Source organism: Somniosus microcephalus, chromosome 7, assembly GCF_052327205.1.
Source record: "Somniosus microcephalus isolate GS21.2 chromosome 7, FLI_Smic_1.0, whole genome shotgun sequence".
Taxonomy (NCBI): domain Eukaryota; kingdom Metazoa; phylum Chordata; class Chondrichthyes; order Squaliformes; family Somniosidae; genus Somniosus; species Somniosus microcephalus.
Genome location: NC_140993.1, coordinates 260,681,769 through 260,700,743, shown reverse-complemented (window position 1 = coordinate 260,700,743; position 18,975 = coordinate 260,681,769). Strand labels below are relative to the sequence as shown.

The window sequence follows — 18,975 nt, the reverse complement described above, 5'->3', positions numbered from 1 at the left end:
AACTGTTCAAAAATAAAAGCATCCATTTCGTGCTATTCAGCCTGGTCTATTGAGTCCTCTTCTCTGCACTACTGTTCTCTGCATCTAAGTCCAAGGTCTAGAACCGTAGGGGGGGTGGGTCGAACCACTCAAGGGTAATTCTTGCACGAAGCCTGGCAGGGGGCCAGAACGGGCAAGAGAGCAAGGAAAAACCCCCTACATATTCTAGAAGATTTAGTGGAATGATACCAGGGATGAGGGAGCTTTTGCCCAGTCAGCTATCTTCTGCCAGGTGTTTCAAGCTAGTCCTCTCTGAGAAGGATTTTTAAAATTTATTTGGTCAGTCACGGGATGTGGGCGTTGCTGGCAAGGCCAACATTTATTGCCCATCCCTAATTGTATCTGCTGTCTGATTTTGCTTTGTTTTTTGTTTGTCATAGAATCATACAGACGGAGGCCATTCGGCCCATCTTGCCAGCTCTTTGAAAGAGCGATCCAATTAGTCCCACTATCCTGCTCTTTCCCCGTAGCCCTGCAAATTTTTCCTTTTCAAGTATTTATCCAATTGCCATTTGAAAGTTACTATTGAATTTGCTTCTATTTCCCTTTCAGGCAGTGCATTCCAGATCATAACAACTCACTGCGTAAAAAAAATTCTCTTCATCTCCCCTCTGGTTCTTTTGCCAATTGCCTTAAATCTGTGTTCTCTGGTTACCGACCCTCTTGCCAGTGGAAACAGTTTCTCCCGATCTACTCCGTCAAAACCTTTCATCATTTTGAACATCTCTATTAAATATCTGCTTAACCTTCTCTGCTTTAAGGAGAACAATCCCAGCTTCTCTAGTCTATCCACGTAACTGAAGTTTCTTATCCTTGGTATAATTCTGGTAAATTTTCTCTGCACTCTCTCCAAGGCCTCCAAGGTTTGTAGGTGTACGTTATTTAATCGTTCTCACACACACATTATATTGTGGCAGGTTCTGTATTTCTGTTTGATGTCTTTCACTGTTTCTCCTTTTTGTACAGCTCGGGCTCTTTTCACTCACTATTGCTTTTTATAAAAAAAATACAACTGAGCTGATGTGTTTAAGGCTGCTGCTTTCTCAGAATGCTGTTTGACCTTTTCTAACGCTTTCTTAATATTTTTGTTTAAAACAGCAACAACTTGCATTTATATAGCGCCTTTACCATAGCAAAAACGTCCCACAGCGCTTCACAGGAGCGATTATCAAACAGAATTTGACACCGAGCCACACAAGGAGATATTAGGGCAGGTGACCAAAAGCTGGGTCAAAGAGGTTGGTTTTAAGGAGCGTCTTAAAGGAGGAGAGGCAGAGAGGTTTAGGGAGGGGAATTCCAGAGCTTCGGGCCTACGCAGCTGAAAGCACGGCCCCCCCCTCCCCCAGTGGTGGGGCAATGGAAATCAGGGGGTGCGCAAGTGGCCAGAATTGGAGGAGCGCAGAGGTCTCAGAGGGTTGTAGGGCTGGAGGAGGTTATAGAGATAGGGAGGTGGTGAGGCCATGGAGGGAGCTTAACACAAGGATGAGAATGTTAAAATTGAGGCTTTGCTGGACCGGGAGCCAGTGAGCACAGGGGGAGGGGGGGGGAGGGGGGAGGGGGCAGGGCGGTGATGGGTGAATGGGACTCGGTGCAAGTTAGGATACGGGCTGCGCAGAGTTTCGGATGAGTTTATCAGAGTTTTCATTTCAGTTTCTGATGCCTGTTTTAATGTTTGCTGGTGAGAAATTAATAGAAGAACTATTTCCCTCTGCCACAATTCATGACAACACCTTGGCAGACGGTCTGGTATGCCAGTGAGATCCTGCCATTCTTTCAACACATTGCATACCCTTTTGGCAACCAGTTTATTTTTTCTGTTAAATCAAAAAGAGGTTGTTAGTTGTTTGTTTTAGGCAAGGACTTCTGCAGCTGTCAAATAAGTGAGCTTATCGCACGGTTTTTGCAAATTAAGTTTTCCCCTTCTGGTTTACCCATCGCCAGAATTAAACACGGCATTTAAATTTATTTTCAAAGTACTGCTGAAGATCGTTTAGATTACAGTTATAAACACGAATGTTCCCTCTGTCAAATCTGAACTCAGGGTGACAAAATGTCCCATCACATGGTTTGCAGTATTTCACACTGCGGCCAAAGGTTTGCAAAACACATCACTGTTATCCCTAAAGTTATGCACTATCACAAAAAAGCTGATAACTTTAAACAGCCATGGGCAAATTATATTGAAACTGCGCGGAAAGTGGGGAGCTCGTCAGGTTGCAATGTCTGCAAACTTTAGGGTGATTGCATAGAATTTAGAGCACAGAAACAGGCCATTGGGCCCAACATTTCCATGCCGGTGTTTCTGCTCCACACCAGCCTCCTCCCACCCCTCTTCATCTCACCCCATCAGCATACCCTTCTATTCCTTTCTAACTTATGTACTTGTCTAGCCTCCCCTTAACTGCACCTATGCTATTCACCGCAACCACTCCATGTGGTAGCGAGTTCCACATTCTCACCACTCCCTGGATAAAGTTTCTCCTGAATTGCCAAGTATTATAAAGTATTTACAGCACAGAAACAGGCCATTCGGCCCAACTGGTCTATGCCGGTGTTTATGCTCCACACCTGCCTCCTCCCTCCCCTCTTCATCTCACCCCATCAGCGTATCCTATTCCTTTCTCCCCCATGTGTTTATCTAGCTTCCCCTTAAATGCATCTAAGCTATTCACCTCAACCACTCCCTGTGGTAGCGAGTTCCACATTCTCACCGCTCTCTGGGTTAGGAAGTTTCTCTTGATTCCCTTATTGGATTTATTAGTGACTATCTTACAATTAAGGCCCCTAGTTTTTGGTCTCCCGCCCGCCCCCCCCCCCCCCCCCAAGTGGAAACATTTTCTCCACTTCTGTCCTATCGAACCGCTTCATGTTTGCCGGAGCTACTTGGCTCCTTGTGCTATACAGAAGGATCATGTAGCCTCAGCACTTATGCTGATTCTTCTGAGATTCTGCCAGTGCCCCGCTGAAGTTAAGGAGGAAAAGCAAGACTTGTATTTCCATCGCACCTTTTACGACCTGAGGACTTTCCAAAGCGCTTTGCAGCCAATGAGTACTTTTGCAGTGTAGTTGCCGTTGTAATGTAGGAAACGTGGCAGCCGATTTGCGCACCGCAAGATCCCACGAACAGCCACGTGACAATGACCACACAATCTGTTTCAGTGATGTTGATTGAGGGGATAAATATTGGCCCCAGGACACCGGGGAGAACTCCCCTGCTGTTCTTCGAAAGAGTGCCGCGGGATCTTTCACGTCCACTAGAGGGGGAAGACGGGGCCTCGGTTTAACGTCTCATCTGAGAGACGGCACCTAGCGACAGTGCAGCACTCCCTCAGCACTGCGCTGGGAGTGTCAGCCTAGATTTGTGCTTAAGTCTCTGGACTGGGGACTATCTGACTCAGAGGCGAGGGTGCTAGCCACTGAGCCACAGCTGACAAGGAGATCGGGAGAACCACCACAGAATTTCCAGGCCAACATCTGGAAGCTGACAGAAGGGGTAAATATGTAAACGAAAAATGATTCATTTAAAAACACACTAAATTTGAAAGATATCATTTATTAAAAAGATATCAGTTAAAAATTTACACAGAAGTATTTTACATCAGAGTATAGTGCTATTATATTACAGATGTTCAGAAGCTGACAGTGTGTCTCCGTGGAGACAAGGCAAAAGGCCAACGCTAATGACATTTCCTTTTAACATGCAGAAGACGAGTAACACTTCAACTGCACCAGAATTTTAGGCGTACAATTCCTGAGATTCAAAGGAAACGACAGGAAGGTTAGTATCTGGAGATGGATACACCAGGTCCAAAATGTAAAGCAGAACTGTAGTGATTAGGCACTATCTTGGTGGAAACAGCAAACTGCTATCTTTAAGAGTCAGGAACAGGTTTCCTTTACAGAAACAATCATTGAAATCAGATAATAACATTGGCTTTAAATCCATGGATTGTACTGTCTGACTTTTTATTCATAAATCACCACCGTTATAAACAGTTCCTTGCCATGAGTTGCAATGGCCAAAAGAAATCTAGTATTTGCAGAGTGCGAAACAAAAAGCAAATGGTTTTTCCAGGAAAAATTACAGAAACATAAATTTTTCACCGGATGAGGGTTTCCAGACTTGTCGGTTCAGCTGGAACACCCCTGCTTCTTCCAACACTTTTTACCAGTCCGCTGCCGAGTTCCACTCAGGTTCACCTGTAATTCAATCCATTGACCTCCTACTGTCCAGACAACCTTCGAGAGGGTCCACTGAATCACAAGGACCAACCACTCAAGAACAGCGTTGCATTCGAAATTATTGCAATATGATAAACACTCTCATTAGAGAGGTCAGGATGCAAACTCTCAAAATGGTGCTTTAAACAGGTGCACACAAACTTGGGGGTAATTGTCACTTTGTGCGGTACTGTAAAACGGGTGATAGCCAGTCGGCAGCCTTTCCCCATTGACGTCGATAGAAATAAAAATGGGGCGAGATGTGAAATGAGCTGCCGACGCGCAAAGTTAAAAAAGAAAGCATTTATATAGCTCCTTTCACGACGTCCCAAGGCACTTTACAGCCAATGAAGTATTTTTTGACATGTAGTCACTGTTGTAATGTAGGAAACGCGGCACCCAATTTGCACACAGCAAGATCCCACAAACAGCAATATGATAATGACCAGATAATCTGTTTTCTAGTGATTTTGATTGAGGGATAAATATTGGACAGAACACCGGGTATAACTCCCCAGCTCTTCTTCAAAATAGTGCCATGGGATCTTTTACATCCACCTGAGAAAGTAGATGGGGCCTCAGTTTAACTTCTCATCCGAAAGACAGCACCTCCGACAGTGCAGCACGCCCTCAGTACTGCACTGGAGTGTCAGCCTAGATTTTTGTGCAGAAGTCTCTGGGGTGGGACTCTGAACCCACAACCTTCTAACTCAGAGACGCGGGTGCTACCCACTGAGCCACGGCCGACACTCTTAAGATCCACCCCATGGACTTTAAAGAGATTAAAGCTGGTCAGCAAAGCCAACCAATAGACCCTCTCTAACTGCTGCCAGTGTGCATCAAATAAGCCACATACCAAGACTGGGAAAAGGTGAACTCACTTTCAGAATTTGCTTTTGCAATGATAATTTTCAGTTCTTAAAACAAGCGGATAACTTGTCCAATCTATAGCTTTGAACAGTGTTGCATGCCAAACAGCTGTGAGCCCTCACAGTGGATAGAAAAGTATGTGTTGTAAATGGTTGGTGTATGCATGTATTGCTGCACTTGGATTAACTTCGAAACAGAACATAAAAGTTAATACTTTGTCCGTCACAGTAGAAGTATCCACTATTCAGCCTGAACCTCTGATTGTGTCTTCCTCTTAAGATCACTGCCACCAGGTTATATAAACAAAGCTGTTGCCCCTATAAGCCCCCTATGTTTTTTTCAATGCGGTAAATTATGTAAATAGAGCACAGTTACACAATACCAGTGGTCGTCTACGCTTAGCAATCATAGAAAACTAAATGGTACAAAATATTCCTATAGTAAACTGTACTGTGGTACCATTACTGCTCTTATTAAAGCTAGCATAACAAACTGAGAACGTGTAAACTGAATGACCACATTCCTTTGAACATCAATTTTTCATGTACACTCTTAAATTCTTCCAACCCCTAATGTCCATGTTGCTTCAATATGCAGGCTGGAAAATTTCTGTACAGAAACAGACAGAAAGCTTACTTCTCAAGCCAGTCTATCATTTAAACTCATTGGGGATGGGTGGGTGGTGGTGGGGGGCAGGAGCTATGCTCATCTACTGCCCCATTCTGTGCCGTGAAGGGGGTGGTGGTAGGGTTGCCAACGCTGGTTGGACGTATTGTTGGAGGGTTTCACCACATGACCTCCTGCCTCCAACAGCCCCGCCCCCACACTCCCGCCATTGGTCGCCCAACACGTCCATCCTCACGGCGCCCCGCCTTCCCACGGCCAATCGGAAAGTGAACAGACTCATCATATCCCGACTGGATGACTCTTGACCCTCCATCGAACTCGCCATAGCCCACCACCCCCCTCCAACTCTGGGGTTGCCTCTCCTCTTTCATTGACACTTCCTGCTCCGTGGAGGAGCCGCCAGATTTTCTGTCCCCTCCCCCTCCCCAATCAGCGAGCTGCCCTCCAGCTCCCGCTCAATGCTGACAGTTTGCCGTGCGTATTAAACCGAGGCCCCACCAGGAAAATGGCCCGACATCGTAATTGAAAATTGCCCCCTCTGCCCCCAAGATTTCTCAATTATTGTGCATTCTCTTGCAAAAAACACATCTCTGTATATAATTCGCAGAGTGTCAGCAACAACTTGCATTTATATAAGCGCCTTTAACGCAGCAAAACGTAGGAAGATAGCCATCAATCAGGCACTACTCTCTACAGTCCAACATGTCTATAACGTATAGTAAAAAAGTACAAAAACAGTCGAGGGATAATAGCTGCGATGCCAACAGCAATACGAAATTCTTACGACAGAACTGAGCACAACTCAAGTACTATACCAAGCAGTTGCCTCTCCTGAGCCCTACTGCCAATATTCAACCAGAACAGATTCCTTGCAAAATGTTCACATTACCCAGGGATGTCCCGTGCTAAATACGATATACGGGAAAAGGGGATTTTTGTCGATATGTATTTCAGGGGTGCAAAAAGAAACGAGCAGTGTCCCAAGCAGTGATTCAGTGATGATACCGCTTCAATGAAACTGGAGACTTAGTAGAAACTAGTCTGAACGTAAACTGGTTCCATCTCAAAACTAGTGGCGATGAACTCAAAAGCCAACTTCCTCATCTGGATTGGAAGTTATTCCAGGTTACAACTGGCGGGTTCAGCTAACATTACCGACAACCAGTTGAGACCAGATGGATGAATAAAGTGGTTTGAAGCAGTGTAGATCACTTCCACAGTATTTCAGCAACTGAGTACAGTTACAATGCTGGAAATACTCAAATCCACTCATGTGCTATGCAACGTGTATGTATTAATGTTACAACTTGACGAACCAGTACAGGAGATGTTTCTGCCAATGCAGAAGCAGATAGGCTCCCAAACATACTACAGGAAACTCTCGATTTACCGGCACCTAAATAACCAGAAATCTCTGTTAATCGGCAAAATTCAGGAGTAGGTTCAGGTAAGTTTTACTTCATATTAGTGGCCGTTCCTGGATCTGTGGCTGTGTAACCGGGGTTCCAGCACTTGTTGCTAAGCAACAGGGAAGCCTGGATTTGTTGCTGTGTACGGAGCTCTCGTACCTTTTAACTATACCTCTCTGTAATCCGGACTTTTTAATAAACCGGCACCACGCCGGTGCCGGATAAAAAAGTTTCCTGTATTACCAAAAAGCTGCAAACTGGGCTCTTTCTGTGCATTGCCCCCCCATGACACATATCGATCCCCATCTTAGGAGCAAATATATCAGGATCCCTGTGATGCTCCAGTGATGTGCTACATCCTATTTGACACCCCGACCCGACATTCCTTCTTTAGGCAAAAAAAAAGCTTTTCCTTTAAGTGTTGCCTCAGTGACTTTCTGCTTCCAGCATCATCGGAAGTGATATTTACAAACCATTGAATAAACCTTAATCCACTTCTATTTCAGCTTCACTATAAAAAGGTAAGTATAAATATTATTGTACATTATTTACACGTGTAAAAGCAAAGTATATAAAGTTAGTAGCTCAGTTCTCGAGTCACAGTGGGAATTTCTTCCGCAGTGGGAGTCCTTTGGAATCTCCGTGCTCAGAACTTGAAGAGGCTGATGAAGTCGAGAGGTGAAATGGAAGTGTAAGAGCCCTCTGGGTCATTGGCTGTGCAGGGGTGATTCGTGTCCTAAAAATACAACGAGAAACACTTTATAACATTTGTAAATGAATGAATGAATCGGGCAATTCTAGGAATGAGAACATAGACGGACACAACTTGCATTTCTATTGCACCTTTCACGACCTCAGGACGTCCCAAAGCGCTTTACAGCCAATGAAGTACTTTTGAAGTGTAGTCATTGTTGTAATGTGGGAAACGCAGCAGCCAATTTGCGCACAGCAAGGTACCACAAACAGCAATGTGATAATGAGCAGATAATCTGTTTTTGTGATGTTGATTGAGGGATAAATATTGGCCAGGATACCCCCGCCCCTTGCTCTTCTTTGAAATAGTGCCGTGGGTTATTTTACATCCACCTGAGAGGGCAGACAGGGCCTCGGTTTAACGTCTCATCTGAAAGACAGCACCTCCAAAAGTGCCGCACTCCCTCAGCACTGCACTGCGAGTGTCAGCCTAGATTCTTGTGCTCAAGTCTGTGGAATGGGGTTATGAACCCGTGACCTTGATTCAGAGACAAGAGTGCTGCCCACTGAGCCACGGCTGACACTGTGCTAGCTGTGTTAACAAAGTAACCTTGTATTTTCTGGTGCTAAACTCAGGTAGGTCAGAACACTCGATAGGTTTATATCAATATATAGAAGTTGAACATAATTGAGATTGACATACTGCAGGGGGCTAATTGTCCCTAGATCTGTTATTTTGGAGTTTGAGAGGGTCACAGGAAATGACATTTTACCAAAAGGAAGAGAAATGAAGGGGTTGCTGTGATCAGACCCCGTGTGTTGATGAAACCATCAATGTACAGGAAAGTTTCGTTTAACCAGAGGTTAAATGTCCGGAAAGATCTATCTACCGGCAAAATTCAGGAGCCGTTTCCTATAAGTTTTTTTACTTCTCGTTGCTTTTTTTTTCCAGTCAGGCTCTGCAAGGTCTAGCTGAAGCTGTTGTTTAGCTACAGAGACGCTTTTAAGCTGCGGCCAACTGTTTTGAAGCTGTTGCTAAGCAACAGGGTTTGTTGCTTCACACGGAGCTCAAAAGCTCCGTATGTTTTAACATTAGCGCTGGTTTCTACGGCAGTTTTGATGGGACGGCACCAGCTCGGTCCCGTCAGTGCCGGATACCAGAAAGTTTCCTGTACCTTCCAGAAGAGGATGTGGCAGTTTCTGCAGAACTGCAGTGTGTCCCCGTATTGTTCTTTCTTTGGGTAGCACCTCCCGAGCTTAAAGTACATCTTCTTCCAGTCCAAGTGACCTTTCTCAGATAAGATGAGACGTTTGCGAATCTAGAAATAACACAAAGACAAAAAGGCTGAGCGGGTCTCTCTGAAACATGCTGAAGGCTGCAATGGGGTGAACGTCTTAAATTGGAAACAGATTGTTACTCATGCTTTACATACCTGACGCTCCGTGAAGTGGTAATGACACAGTCTCTTCCAGAGAAGGCGGTCCTCACTCAGCACTTGCAGGGTCGGTGACACCTGCCCGAGATTGACAATGTCTCTTCCATCGGACAGCCTCTCCATGATGTTCAACTGCAGGCACATTGGTAGGTCTGTGAGGGTCATTCCCATAGGCAGAGGCTGCAAAACAAGAGATAGCGAACATAACATGTGACTTAAGGATCTCAAGCACAGGACCGTATCCTAACTCGCACCAAGTCCCATTCACCCATCATCACTGTGCTCGCTGACCTACGTTGGCTCCCGGTCCAGCAACGCCTCGATTTTAAAATTCTCATCCTTGTTTTCAAATCCCTCCATGGCCTCACCCCTTCCTATCTCTGTAACCCTCTTCCAGCCCTACAACGCTCAGAGATCTCTGCGCTCCTCCAATTCTGGCCTCTTGCACATCCCTAATATTAATCGCTCCACCATTGGCGGCCGTGCCTTCAGCTGGCTCGGCTCCAAGCTCTGGCATTCCTTCCCTAAACCTCTCCGCCTCTCTCTTCTCCTTTAAGACGCTCCTTCAAACCTACCTCTTTGACCAAGCTTTTGGTCATCTGTCCTAATATCTCATGTGGCTCGGTGTCAAATGTTGTTTAATAATCGCTCCTGTGAATCGCGATGGGACGTTTTACTACGTTATATAAATGCAAGTTGTTGTTGTTATAAAGTGAGGCCAGACAAGATAAATTACAAGGAAACTCATCTGCCAATCTTGTTCAACGGAGTTAGAAGAAGGACTAGCACTGCAAGTGGAAATGACACAATGGTTCAGCGGCAGAATACAACCCACAGTTGAGCATCCTCAGTTGATGGCTGGAGCAATCAATCACTTGTTTTGTGAAGTGCCTGGTAAAGTCGGAGGCCCTGCCTCGCTGTAACTACTGCTGCAATGGAGTATTATTGCTGTTTACCTTGATGTATTGCAATAGAATGCAGAGCCGAGAATCAGGTTGATCGTCAGTGTAACGGGATGTAGGGATTCACTCCCTGGTCCTGAAAGCAGTAAGGCTCTGGGGCAAATTTCCATGGCTGATCCCAAGCAGCCAATCTTCATTTACAAACTTAGAAATTAATGTTGGCAGTGGAGGGCATCATACAGTGCCCGATTATATCTGCACATTCTCATTCGCTTGAGGGAGTCAATGAATAACATTTAGACTTATTTTTCTCCCCTCCCTAGCTTGGGAAGTGGCCCTGCTATGTTACGTCAGCACAGACCTGGGAACCTATTTGAGACTTTCCAATTCTGTACCGCACACCAACTGGTGCATTCCTCTGCTGAGCATTTTGGGGGAGTAGAGGGCAGAGGTGAAGATATTTCACTGTGGAACTTAAGGTGAGCTGTAGGTTCTTTGGTTTTTTCATTTCCAGTCTTGCCTTGTAATGATTTCTGGAACACTTCGCTTGTCAGGTGTGGCTCAGTGGTGTGGTAAACCACGTTCACTATCGTATCACTGTTAGTAGTTAGCACTGTTCACCACTGTTCGTTATAACTGTATCACTGACCACTATTGTATCACGGTACGAGGTCGCCTCTTGCCACACTGCTATACCTGGGATGACCACTGCCGACTCCGCCTTGGCTCCACCCACCAGGCCAGGTATAAAGGTGAGCGACTGGCTGGTATTCCTCCTGCTTGGATCGGATCACCCACGAGAGTGGGCTCTGTTATTTAGTCAATAAAAACCTTTAGTCACCTTCGTAACTCTTCGCCTTTTATTGGAGGAATTGATAGGTATATCAATTTTATTGACTAAATTTAATGATGTCCGACAACGAGTCACAACCGGCGGAGGAGCCACCAGCGCAGCTCCCAGGAGCACAGCCACACCAGCCAGCTTGGCTGCGAGCCCTCAGACCGCCGTACCTGGACCTGAACCCACGAGCAGCAAACTCAGCCGCAGACTTTAAACACTGGCTGGTCTGCTTCGAATCATACCTGAGAGAATCCAGCGTCCCTCAGGCATCCAAACTAAGTGTCCTGCAGGCACAACTGAGCCCGAGAGTATACACTCTCATCGAGGACATGACTACCTACGAGACCGCCATCAACCTGCTGAAACAGAAGTACCGGACCCCGGTAAACTACATGTACGCTAGGCACCTCCTAAGATCACGGCCGCAACAGCCAGGAGAATCAGTAGCCGAATTCTCACAGGCGCTATATGCACTCGCCAGGAACTGTGACTTTAAATCGGTGTCGGCAGCCGAAAATACTGAAGATAATATCCGCGACGCATTCCTGAAAGGCCTACGGTCCGAGTACTCACGGCAAAGACTGCTGGAAGCTAAAGACCTCAGCATGGAAAAAGCTGAAGCCCTCGCTATCTCCCTGGAAGTGGCCCACCAAGATCAGGAAGCATTCACCAGGTACTGCTCGCGACCCTGGGACTCGGGCCCGACCCCTACCACAGCACCCTTCCCAGCGCCGCCCCCGGGACCTACCTCTGCGTCGGCGTCCCGGACCCGACCGGCCCCGCCACCCCCGGCACCGACCCCGACATCGGGCATCCGCGATCGGGCCGCCGGCTGTTTTTTTTGTGGCCAGGAGAAGCACCCGAGGTCGCGCTGCCCAGCCAAGAACTCCATATGTAAAACCTGCCTGAAGAAAGGCCACTTCTCCAAGGCCTGCAGGAGCGGATCCTCAGAGGCCAGCAGTGCCGCATGCGAACTATGGGGGCGGCCATCTTCGTTTAGGGCAACTGAGGCCAGCATCCCCACACATGAGTCATGGGGGCGGCCATCTTTGTTTAGGGCAACTGAGGCCAGCATCCCCACACATGAGTCATGGGGGCGGCCATCTTTGATTAAGGCAACCGACCCCAATAGTGCCTCATGGGGCCCTACCTCGTGGGAGACGCCATTTTACTCACCACGCCCAACCGCCTCGCCCGCAGATGACAACGACTCGCTCAGCTACACACTAGCTTCCGTCACCCTGGACCAAGCCCGCCCGCACCATCTGTCCAAGTCAATGATGGACATCAAAGTGAACGGCCACGCCACGACCTGCCTGTTCGACAGCGGAAGCACGGAGAGCTTCATCCACCCAGACACGGTGAGCCACTACTCCCTCTCTGTCCTACCAACGCGCAGCCGAATCTCGATGGCATCGAGGTCCCACGCCACGGACATCAGCGGCTACTGTGTCGTGACCCTGTCGGTTAAGGGCACGGAGTATAAAAACTTTAAACTCCTCGTCCTCCCCCATCTCTGCGCTGCCGTCCTACTAGGGCTGGACTTCCAATCCCACCTCCAAAGCGTAACCCTAGCATACGGTGGACCCCTCCCCCCGCTCACAGTCAACAACCAGCAAACGTTAAACCGCCCACCGCGTAACACCTGCAGCCTCTCCACCCTCAAGGTCCCGCCACCCTCTCTGTTTGCTAACCTTACCCCTGACTGCAAACCCGTCGCTACCAAGAGCAGGCGGTATAGCGCCGGGGACAGAGCCTTCATTAGCTCTGAGGTGCGGCGCCTCCTGAAAGAGGGCATTATCGAGGGGAGCAGCAGCCCCTGGCGTGCCCAGGTCGTAGTCGTAAAGACCGGCGATAAAAACCGCCTGGTCATCGACTACAGCCAGACCATAAACAGATATACCCAGCTGGACGCATACCCCCTCCCCCGCATATCTGACATGGTCAATCAGATTGCACAGTATAAAGTATTCTCGACCATCGACCTGAAGTCGGCCTACCACCAACTCCCTATCCACCCTGAGGACCGCCAGTATACCGCCTTCGAGGCGAATGGGCGCCTATACCACTTCCTTAGGGTCCCCTTCGGTGTCACTAATGGGGTCTCGGTCTTCCAAAGGGAGATGGACCAGATGGTTGACCAGAACGAACTGCAGGCTACATTCCCCTACCTAGATAACGTCACTATCTGCGGCCGCGACCGGCAGGAACATGACGCGAATCTGGAGAAATTCCTCCGTACGGCCCAACGGCTGAACCTCACCTACAATAAGGAGAAATGCGTGTTTAACACCACGCGCCTTGCCATCCTCGGCTGCGTAGTGGAGAACGGAATCATCGGCCCCGACCCAGAAAGAATGCGCCCCCTCATGGAGCTACCCCTCCCCCACTGCCCTAAAGCACTTAGGAGAACCCTGGGGCTTTTCGCCTACTATGCCCAATGGGTACCCAATTACGCGGACAAAGCCAGACCCCTCCTGAAAGCCACTTCCTTCCCCCTCACGGAGGAGGCGTGCGCGGCCTTCTCCCTCATTAAGGGAGACATAGCCAAGGCCACGATGCACGCAGTGGACGAGTCCATCCCCTTTCAGGTGGAGAGCGACGCATCCGACTTCGCCTTAGCCGCCACCCTAAACCAGGAGGGGAGGCCAGTGGCCTTCTTCTCAAGGACCCTACAGGGCCCCGAGATCCGACATTCGTCGGTCGAGAAAGAGGCCCAGGCGATCGTGGAGGCAGTACGGCGCTGGAGGCACTACCTGGCAGGCAAACGATTTACCCTCCTCACCAACCAGCGTTCGGTGGCTTTCATGTTTAATAACAAGCTGAAGGGCAAAATCAAGAATGACAAGATTTTGAGATGGAGAATCGAGCTCTCCACCTACGATTATGAGATCTTGTACCGGCCAGGCAAGCTGAACGAATCCCCTGATGCCCTTTCACGAATGACATGCGCCAGCGCGCATATCGATAGGCTTCAGACCCTCCACGACCAGCTCTGCCACCCCGGAGTCACCAGACTCTACCATTTCATTAAGGCCCGCAACCTGACCTACTCCATCGAGGAGGTCAGGACCATGACCAGGAACTGCCAGACCTGTGCGGAGTGCAAACCGCACTTCTATAGGCCGGACCGAGCAAGCCTGATCAAGGCCACCCGCCCCTTCGAGCGCCTGAGCATCGACTTTAAGGGGCCCCTCCCGTCCTCTGACCGTAATGTGTACTTCCTCAACATCGTTGATGAGTACTCCCGTTTCCCCTTTGCCTTCCCCTGCCCCGACATGACCAGTAGCACGGTCATTAAGTGCCTGAATGCCCTCTTCGCCTTGTTCGGGTTCCCGAACTATATACACAGCGACCGGGGCTCCTCCTTCATGAGCGAGGAACTCCGGCAATTCCTCCTAGAGAGAGGTATTGCAGCAAGCAGGACCACCAGCTACAACCCCAGAGGTAACGGTCAGGTGGAAAGAGAGAACGCGACGGTATGGAAGGCCGTCCTCTTAGCCTTAAAGTCTAAGGGCCTCCCAACCTCCCGCTGGCAAGAAGTCCTCCCGACAGCGCTGCACTCCATCCGGTCATTACTTTGCACGGCCACTAACACCACCCTCCATGAACGAATGTTCGTTTTCCCCAGGAAGTCGACTACGGGAACCACTCTACCAACCTGGCTGACCGCCCCGGGGCCGGTCTGGCTGCGGAAACACGTGAGGACCCATAAAACGGACCCCCTGGTCGAGAGGGTGAACCTCCTGCACGCCAACCCCCAGTACGCCTACGTGGCGTACCCAGACGGGCGGGAGGACACTGTCTCCCTACGAGACCTCGCACCCTCAGCCGATCCGGAAACACCGCCACCACCACCCCCAACCTCAGTCCAGGTAGACGGCATGCCGGAACCCCACGAGCCCTCGCCGACCACGCAAACACCAGCATCAACACCGGATAAGGCACCAGCACCGGATAAGGCAACACCACCGCTGCGGCGATCGGAGAGGCTTACGAAGCCTCCGGACAGACTGACCTACCAGAATTGGTAGTACACTTCACCCCGCCGGACTTAATTCTAAACAAGGGGTGAATGTGGTAAACCACGTTCACTATCGTATCACTGTTAGTAGTTAGCACTGTTCACCACTGTTCGTTATAACTGTATCACTGACCACTATTGTATCACGGTACGAGGTCGCCTCTTGCCACACTGCTATACCTGGGATGACCACTGCCGACTCCGCCTTGGCTCCACCCACCAGGCCAGGTATAAAGGTGAGCGACTGGCTGGTATTCCTCCTGCTTGGATCGGATCACCCACGAGAGTGGGCTCTGTTATTTAGTCAATAAAAACCTTTAGTCACCTTCGTAACTCTTCGCCTTTTATTGGAGGAATTGATAGGTATATCAAGTGGGTAGCACTCTCGCCTCCGAGTCATGAAAGTTGTGGGATTCAAGTCCCGCTCCACGATACCCGAGCACAAAATCTAGGCTAATACTCCACTCCAGTGCAGTACTGAGGGAGTGCTGCGCTTTACCAGGCACTTCCCAAAACAGTTGATTGACTGCTCCAGCCATCAACTGAGGATGCTCAACTGTGGGTTGTATTCTGCCAAAAAACAATCTACCTCACCTCTAGCCGCTGAACCATTGTGTCATTTCTACTTGCCGTGCTAGTCCTCCTTCTAACTCTGTTGAACAAGCACTGGGAAGTGCCGTCTTTTGGATGAGATGATAAACCGAGGCCCCGTCTGCCCTCTCAGGTGGATGTAAAAGATCCCTTGGCCACTATTTTGAAGAAGAGTAGGGGAGATCCCCCGCCCCCGCCCCCCGGTGTCCTGGGGCCAATAGTCACCCCTCAACCAGCATCACTAAAACAGATGATCTGGTCATTACCACATTGCTGTTTGTGGGAGCTTGCTGTGCGCAAATTGGCTGCTGCGTTTCCTACCTTACAAGAGTGACTACACGTCAAAAAGCTGTGAAGCGCTTTGGGACTCCTGAGGTCATTAAAGGCATTGTTATAAATGCAAGCCTTTCTTTATCACTGTGGCATAGTGGTTAGCACTGTTGCCTCACAGCGCCAGAGACCCGGGTTCGAATCCAGCCTCGGGCGACTGTCTGTGTGGAGTTTGCACATTCTCCCCGTGTTTGCGTGGGTTTTCTCCGGGTGCTCCGGTTTCCTCCCACAGTCCAAAGATGTGCGGGTTAGGTTGATTGGCTATGATAAATTGACCCTTAGTGTTAGGGGGATTAAATACGTGGGGTTACAGGGATAGGGTGGGATATGTGTTGGTGTAGGGGTTACGGGGATCGGATGGGATATGTGTTGGTGCAGGCTCGATGGGCCGAAATGGCCTCTATCTGCACTGTGGGGTTTCTGTGATTCTGTGCAGTGACTGATATACTATCGAGGTCCAAATAGAACCACAGAATAGGCGTGCTTTCTTGACTGTGTCCGAGAGTTGCTGCTTGTGACTACCACTTACCCTGATGATATGAATATTGTTCAGTTGCTGCTGCCAGTGTAGAATGACCTCCATTCTGTAGACCCAGATGTTAATGTTGCCCACAAGTACGCACTTCCCCACGCCTTTGACCAGCGCACAGAGGGTTGTGTATAGACTGTTCAGCAGCTCCTTAATTAGTCTGATATTCTGCTGGTCTTCAAGCACTGAACAAAAAAAAAATAATAATTTATGTTACCAGAATATTTTTAACCTTAAAAAACAGATGCACCAAAAATAGTTTTACTGTAACTTAGGAGGGGGTGGTGGGGGGTGAGATGGCTTTTTAAGCTCTGGAGGGGTTACAGAGATAGGGAGGAGCGAGGGGATCTGAACACAAGGATGAGAATTTTAAAATCGAGGCGTTTGAAATTGGTTAATCGGATTGTCATTCCGTCAAAAATTGGGAGAATTTCCAAAAAAGTGAACTCGAACAAAGTACACAAATACGGTTACTGCGTCTCTATGACAGTGATAAATAACGGGATCATTTCCACCCAGTCCCCATGTATTAGGTTCTTTATGGGAATCATTGGGGGAATTCATAATCCCCTTTCTCAGTCCTAAAGAGTTATGGTTGACACGTAAATGCTGCAACTATCTGACACGAACTGCCAAAAAAAAAAGTTGATTCTAAAAACTAACCGTCCTTCCCCCAAAATAACATCACAGTTCAACCTTTAGCGGTTAGAATCTCAAAGCACTTATTTACTCCATGCTGAGGAGATGCTGATGGCTCCCTTATCAATGCAGACTCAAACTGCACAGTCTGCTCTTTATCCCTATCTCCAGACAAGTGGATTTGAGTAATAGGATTTACCAGAACTACTCATTGATTTTCTAAGGCCTTCTTAATGGAGCCTTAACAGTAGAAGAATGCAAACAGTTACACATTTCCTTATTACTTCCCATCACTGGGAAGTGATATCCCAGTTAAACAAGGAATGCGACTTTAAGCATACTTAACTTTCTTTAAAGGTGGTTTGTTTAAACACACGGGGTAAGAGTTCCTATGTGCAGTGGCCAGAGGAATTCTGATCCCCTAGATGTTACAAGAACATAAGAAATAGTAGCAGGAGTAGGCCATTTGGCCCCTCGAGCCTGCTCCGCCATTCAATAAGATCATGGCTGAACTTTTACCTCAACTCCACTTTCCCGCACTGTCCCCATATCCCTTGATTCCCTCCGTGTCCAAAAATCTATCTCAGCCTTGAATATACTCAATGACTGAGCCTCCACAGCCCTCTGGGGTAGAGAATTCCAAAGATTCACAATCCTCTGAGTGAAGAATTTTCTCCTCATTTCAGTCCTAAAAGGCCGATGACTATGCCCCCTAGTTCTAGACTCCTCAGCCAGGGGAAACAACCTCTCAGCATCTACCCTGTCAAGCCCTCACAGAATTTTATACATTTCAATGAGATCACCTCTCATTCTTCTAAACTCTAGAGAATATAGGCCTAGTCTACTCAATCTCTCCTCATAGGACAATCCCCTCATCCCAGGAATCAATCTCGTGAACCTTTGGCGCACTCCCTCCAAGGCAAGTATATCCTTCCTTAGGTAAGGAGACCAAAACTGTACACAATACTCCAGGTGTGGTCTCACCAAGGCTCTATATATTTGCAGTAAAACTTTTTTACTCTTATACTCCAATGCCTTTATAATAAAGGCCAACATACCATTTGCTTTCCCAATTGCTTGCTGTACCTGCATATTAACTTTCTGTGATTCGTGTACAAGAACACCCAGGTCCCTCCTAATACCAACATTTCCCAGCCTTTCACCACTTAAAAAATATTCTGTAAAAAGTGTTATCTATGCCAGATACTCCCGATATAAAATTTACAGTAAAAATCAAATTAACTATCTCAAAATTTTTGGCCATTAATAAGGGTATAAATGATGAATAACACTTTAGGATTAAATGAACACTCTGTATTACTGCTTAATTCATAATTAAGTATAGTTCATCATGAATTAAAAGGCGATACATGCTATAAAATGTGCCAAAAGCTGATTGAAACTTAAGGAATTGTAGAAACGTTGTACTTTAAATAATATTATAAAATCATTGTTTTTTATTTTTTTTAAATGTTGCCATAAAATGCATGATGGGATAGCATAGTATTTTGGAGACCCAATTTCAAGTTGGCAATTCAAGCAGCACTGGTGAGGGAGAAGTTCAATAAAGTTACATATTTCAAAGAAAAGCACCACACAGAGTGTGGACTTTAAATCACTCATGTGCTTTAATTCTGGCATGTATCATGGAATCGTACAGCACAGAAGGAGGCAATTGGGCCCATCGTGCCTGTGCCGGCTCTTTGAAAGAGCAGTCCAATTAGTCCCACTTCCCCTCGCTCTTTCCCCATAGCCCTGCGTTCTTTTTTTCTTTTTTAAGTATTTATCCAATTCCCTTTTGAAAGCTGACGTAAGAAAACTACT

The 18,975-nt window shown here is 47.7% G+C and overlaps 1 protein-coding gene across 2 annotated transcripts in view; it reads right to left on the bottom strand.

The window, feature by feature from the left end:
• Window positions 1-3,572: 3,572 nt before the first annotated feature.
• fbxo32 (F-box protein 32) overlaps window positions 3,573-18,975 on the bottom strand; it is a 31,346-nt gene continuing 15,943 nt past the window's right edge. For both annotated transcript variants that reach the window (XM_085993667.1, XM_085993666.1), the window contains exons 6-9: window positions 16,513-16,697; window positions 9,293-9,475; window positions 9,035-9,178; window positions 3,573-7,902 (exon numbers count right to left, since the gene is read on the bottom strand). In XM_085993667.1, coding sequence (XP_085849793.1) covers window positions 7,813-7,902; window positions 9,035-9,178; window positions 9,293-9,475; window positions 16,513-16,697 — 602 coding nt within the window. In that variant the 3' untranslated portion in view covers window positions 3,573-7,812. The remainder of the gene's footprint in view (window positions 7,903-9,034; window positions 9,179-9,292; window positions 9,476-16,512; window positions 16,698-18,975) is intronic.